At 42.1% G+C, this 5,193-nt stretch overlaps 1 protein-coding gene across 3 annotated transcripts in view; it reads left to right on the forward strand.

Annotated features, from left to right (window-relative positions):
* The window catches only part of marchf7 (membrane-associated ring finger (C3HC4) 7), a 10,833-nt gene extending 6,164 nt beyond the window's left edge, over nucleotides 1-4,669 (forward strand). For 2 of the 3 annotated variants that reach the window (XM_015041196.1, XM_015041195.1), the window contains exons 4-11: nucleotides 109-280; nucleotides 584-757; nucleotides 836-2,012; nucleotides 2,177-2,346; nucleotides 2,897-3,000; nucleotides 3,554-3,658; nucleotides 3,876-3,924; nucleotides 4,097-4,669. In XM_015041196.1, coding sequence (XP_014896682.1) covers nucleotides 109-280; nucleotides 584-757; nucleotides 836-2,012; nucleotides 2,177-2,346; nucleotides 2,897-3,000; nucleotides 3,554-3,658; nucleotides 3,876-3,924; nucleotides 4,097-4,182 — 2,037 coding nt within the window. In that variant the 3' untranslated portion in view covers nucleotides 4,183-4,669. The remainder of the gene's footprint in view (nucleotides 1-108; nucleotides 281-583; nucleotides 758-835; nucleotides 2,013-2,176; nucleotides 2,347-2,896; nucleotides 3,001-3,553; nucleotides 3,659-3,875; nucleotides 3,925-4,096) is intronic. The other variant, XM_015041197.1, reaches the window with a different exon arrangement.
* Nucleotides 4,670-5,193: the final 524 nt, after the last annotated feature.

Here is a 5,193-nt window from a genome sequence, read left to right on the forward strand (position 1 = left end):
AAAAAATTTAAGGTTGAAGGGGAATCTTTAAAGGGAAATCATTCAAAATCTTTTTTTTTTTTTTTTTTTTTTTTTTTTTTTTTTTTTCTCCTTCCTTCCTCTCCTCAGAGTGATGCTGAAGGGAGGTCAGGGATTTGCTCGGGTGTTCTGTCTGCCAGCGACGATGCGGAATCGAAAAGGGCCAAACTTTCATACAGCAATCGCCTGTACTCCAGAACGGCCAACACTTCGCTCACAGGTTCTGGCTACTCTAGTAACGTGCTCAGCAGCAGCAGCAGAGGTTGGTCATAGCTCAAACTATTGATCCAAAGCAATTATTTGAGATTTATTCCCAGCTTAGATTCAGTTCTACACATGGAAAGAACACGAGGAGTTGCTAATGAATGCATTAACATTCATTAGCAACTCAACTCTTCATAATAATCCCAGGCAGCTCTTAATTTACTTGGAGGGAAAATACCTCAGTGTTATCTATAATTGGATAAAAGTTTAATGTAGAGCAAATTAACTTATGTCACATCAACATGTAGCTGATTTGTTGGGGGTGGGAAAAATCTAGTAAAATATTTTCCGTTTCTAACAGGCGCAAATGACTCTCTTGATTCATCCTGGGGTTCATATCGTTTACTCTCAAGACCGACCCCTTCCTCCACGAAGCCCCTGCTGTCCTCCAGAGAGCAGGAGACGAAGACTGAGCCCGGCCTCTCGAGTCTGGGAGAGAGAAGAGCCAGGAATCCTGGACTGGTTTCCTCACTGTGTACGCACGGTTTACCAGGTGGTGCGGTCCTTTGAGACTTGTTGAACTTATGTGGTTCATACTCTTTTTGTCTTTCAGATCAAACTGACAGGGTGACGTCCACATATGCACAAGGAGCTCGGCCAAAAGAAACTACCTACTCTCCCTCTTCCTCTTCCTCCGCTGTGCGGGAGAGCTCTCTGAGTCGCCACGCCTCATCCTTCTCCTCGCAGCAGCCGACGTCATCGCGGCTGCACGACTTGAGCAGCAGAAGCGCGGCTCGTTTCACAAACGCTCCACCTTCTGTCCGCTCAACTCAGGAACAAGCACAAAGCGCCGTGTGCTCTGGCGTATTCGCCTCCCACTCCTCCTCCTCCTCCTCCTCCTCCTCTTCCTCTTCCTCCCACACCCCCTGGCAGTCCAGTCCCGTGAGCAGACCAGAGCCCGCCCTCCCACGGCCGTCCGCCGAGGGCGGAGAGCCGGAAGGCCGGAGCTCCACGCGCCGCTTGTTGTCTCGTCTGTTTTCACGGCGTTCCAGCCAGGACTCTTCCAGCTGCTCATCCAGCGTTCGCTCGCTCGATGACGACAGCCCGTCTACCAGTGGGGAGTCGGTGGACAGCGACGAGGGAGCCGGGTCGTCCAGCGCAGACCCAGACGTTGGCAGTGCGGCGACGGCCTTGGATAGCCTCAGGAGTCTTAGAACGGACCTTTCTACTATCCAAGAAAGCAACCCGGGTCATGGTGGTCTGGGCCGGTCCAGAACGGCTTCATGGAGAGAACCTTCTGTAAGCAGCAGTGGAGGAGGAGGGAGGGGCTCATCCTGGCTCTCTGCCCCCTTCCGAGCCCGCTGCCCCCCCCTCCTGTCCCGCCTCCGAAGGTACGCAAGAGAAGACGGCTCCCACTCCCCTTCAGGCTCAGAGCAGGACTACAGCCGTCCGCAGCATTTACTTAGAACATGGGATGACCTGGAGCATAAAGCATCACAAGATGATGATGAGGAAGAAGAAGAGGAGGAGGAAGAAGAAGATGATGACGATGAAGATGAGGAGGAAGAAGGAGCGTTTGCTTTGGATGCTTTGGCTGAGTCTTTTGCTGATGGAATAGAGGATGAAACGTTGCCTGAACTGGAAGTTGTGTTTTCGCCTCGCCGGCGACTGGGAGTTCTGGAAAACCTTTCAGCCGCTGTGGGACGCGGCGAGAGGCAGCCGGAGCCGGACCAGAAGGAGAAGACGCTCTCCAGCAAGGATCAGGAGAAGCTGCGCAAGATCAAAGAGAAGTAATTCATATGATTTTTTTTTTTTTTTTTTTTTTTTAGAAATGTGTCATGTTAATGTTGTCAGTTTATTAATTTTTGTGAATTTATCCTTTAGTAAATGAGTCGTTCTTGAAAGTATAATGGAGACTGTGGAAAAGAATCATTACTTCTCTTTGCCACCACAGACTGTTGATGGAGGATTCCGACGAGGAGGAAGGAGACCTGTGTCGAATCTGCCAGATGCGGGAGGAGTCTTCCTCCAACCCCCTGATCCAGCCTTGCCACTGCACCGGCAGTCTGCAGTTCGTCCACCAGGAATGCATTAAGAGGTGGCTCCACTCCAAAATCAGCTCAGGTAACCTCCAGATACAAGAACTGTTTTAGGAAACTACAGCAAAGCGTAATCAATTACATGTTAATGTTGTATTTAAGGAAATTACATCATGGATTCTGCAGGATCCTAAAAAGCCATCTTGAATTTTAATAATATTGCACCAAAAAGTCTTGAATACACCCAGATTTTTAAAACTAGATTTAAAATCACATTCTATTGAATGTGGTTCTTTGCTGAGGTAATAGGGTTTCTTGTTAAATCATCCAGCACTAGCTCATAGAGACGATGTTTGTTTTTACCTGGTTTAAAATTTCAATAGTCTGCTTAACTTGTAGTATTGTTGCTGGATGACCTACACTTGATGTTTCAGCCAGTCATAAAACATCAGCTGAAGTTGACGGTAATATTTCATAAGTTATTATGCAAGCTAAATGTAATTTAGGAAGCTAAGGAGTTTATTTTCATCAACCTTAAATTTAAATAAAGTGTTAAGACAGTCGTTAGTCCTGTTTTAAACTTGGGAAAACTTCCAAACGATGGAGAAATCTCTTCCTCTCCTTTTTATTCCCAGGAACAAACCTTGAAGCAATCACAACATGTGAGCTCTGTAAGGAGAAGCTGCGCTTGAATATTGATAACTTTGACATCCAAGAGTTGTACAGGACTCATGTCCAGGTGAGTCATTCCAGCCCGTTTAAGAAAACTACTATGCGCCATCTGACACCTTATTTAAAATCCAAACACGTAGAAACTCAGTTTTGTTGATGCTGAATTTATTTGATGATTTTATTTAAAGAAACAAAATTAGTTGTATGTTCCGTTTCCATTTGCAGCCTATTGTAAGTGTGATTGTTGCATTTTGTTTTCCTGCATGGTGGTGTGGGAACCAGACAGAATGAATTGTTCATTTTAAGATTCTTGCAGGGATAATCAGTTATACATGGTTTTAATAGTAAAACGTGTGCTGAGGTTGCAAATGAAAGGATACAAACAAAAGCATTTGCTGTTTCTATAACGATAAATACAAAAAGTCTTTGGGGGCATGTTTGATTGAATACCTGCTCATATTCATATATATATATATATATATATATATATATATATATATATAATGTGTGTATGTATATTTACATAACAGTTCAGGCAGTTTTATTTGCTTACATTTTTATTCTATCAGTTTCCTGTGTTTGCTTCTGTAAAATATATATATATTTTTTCCTTCCTCCAGTCAGAATATGATGAATTCATCAGCAGTGGCCTCTACCTGGTGGTCCTGCTCCACTTCTGCGAGCAGCGGTTCTCCGATGTGCTCGGAGCTGTCGATGCAGCTGGGGTGAGAAAACACACACTGACCCCCCACGTTCACCAGTCGTCTTAAATTCATTAGTTTCTCTCAATTCTGGCTTTAAAAAGAAAAAAAAAAAGCCACTTTTATTGTTTTTCAATCAGATTAGTCTGCACTCTGTCTCTTAACAGATAGATGCACGCGTTTAAATTTGTGTCGGACTTTAAATGTTGTAAAATCAGATAAACCTTTGCTTTCTCATCAGTTATTCAACCTGGTGAGAATTCTTCATGAACACATGGACAGTCTTGAAAGTACGTTACCCACTCCTTGTCTCCTGGCTCTTGTTGAAAATCCTCTGTTGCTTGAGAGGAAAATTGTGCATTACATTTGGGGGGTGTGGAGGAAACCCAAACAAAACTCTGATTTTACTTGTAGAATTAAATAGTGGCGACAGAGTTTAACTTGGATGTTTCTGGATTTCAGCTCCCAATGGAGAAAGCGATGAGGAAGACCAGGACAGCCGGCCGTCTGTCGACTTCTCCGACCTGGACTATGACGAAGAGTACTGATCATCTTACCGTGACGTAGTTGTTATAGCTCACTCGGTTTTTCGCCCTTTGCTATGATGTCATGTTCATGTGCATCTGCAGCAAGATACCATGTGCACAGAACATGTTTTACTATTGTCGCCGGTGGCTTTCGCACATATGCAAACTTGGGATGAATTAATGCATAATATTTTAAGTAAGACCACTCTGTCTGTTTTTTTTTTCTTTTGGTTGTGCACTTTAATTTAACTTTAAATAAATCTTTTTAATGGTCATACCACAAGTGCTTTAATGGTTAAATGAGGACAAGAACTTTTTACTCTGATTAAAAATACTTTAAGTCAGAATATAAAATGTGGTTATTTCTTTTGCTTTCCTTTCTAATGAAAAAAAAAAATAAAAATACAAAATCATGTTTACCCCATCAACTTTTATTCCTTATAAATGGTCTATGTATTACAAATAGTTTTCAGCTTTCAGTTTGGGAATAAAGATTGCAAATACTCCTTTACGTCTCCTTTGACTCTATTGGGTTAGAAATGTCTTGTATCCTGGAGCAACATCCAATCAGGATGAAGTTTGCATACAAGAATTGCTGATTTAATTTGGGCTCTTTGAGCTTTTAAAATTACACTTTAAGTGATCATGTAAGCATTTTCTGAACATTTTCTTTTTTAAAACATTGAGAAAAGTTTGGTTTTATTTGGAATGGCCTAGTTCACACAAAGTTCAAATTTAAAACATTTTTGACCTCATGTGGATCAGAGAAAATTAACTCCAACCTATTTTGTTTTTATACTGAAATGTCATGAATCACCCTAAGCTGGAATGGTTTGAATATGTAAATTTCTTACCAGAACAGTACAGTACAGACAGTCAATATTCATAAAACATATTGACTCTAACACAAGTCAAAAAAGACCCACTCATGGAAGACTGTGGATAGTCAGTCGCTCACGCATCGAAGGGTTAATCGCATATTTTGCAAATAAAAAGCTCTCAAATTAAAAAAAAGCAATTATACAAAATCAG

The sequence above is a fragment of the Poecilia latipinna genome, unplaced genomic scaffold (genome assembly GCF_001443285.1).
Source record: "Poecilia latipinna isolate Pla-1442-1.1 unplaced genomic scaffold, P_latipinna-1.0 Scaffold541, whole genome shotgun sequence".
Classification (NCBI taxonomy): Eukaryota; Metazoa; Chordata; class Actinopteri; order Cyprinodontiformes; family Poeciliidae; genus Poecilia; species Poecilia latipinna.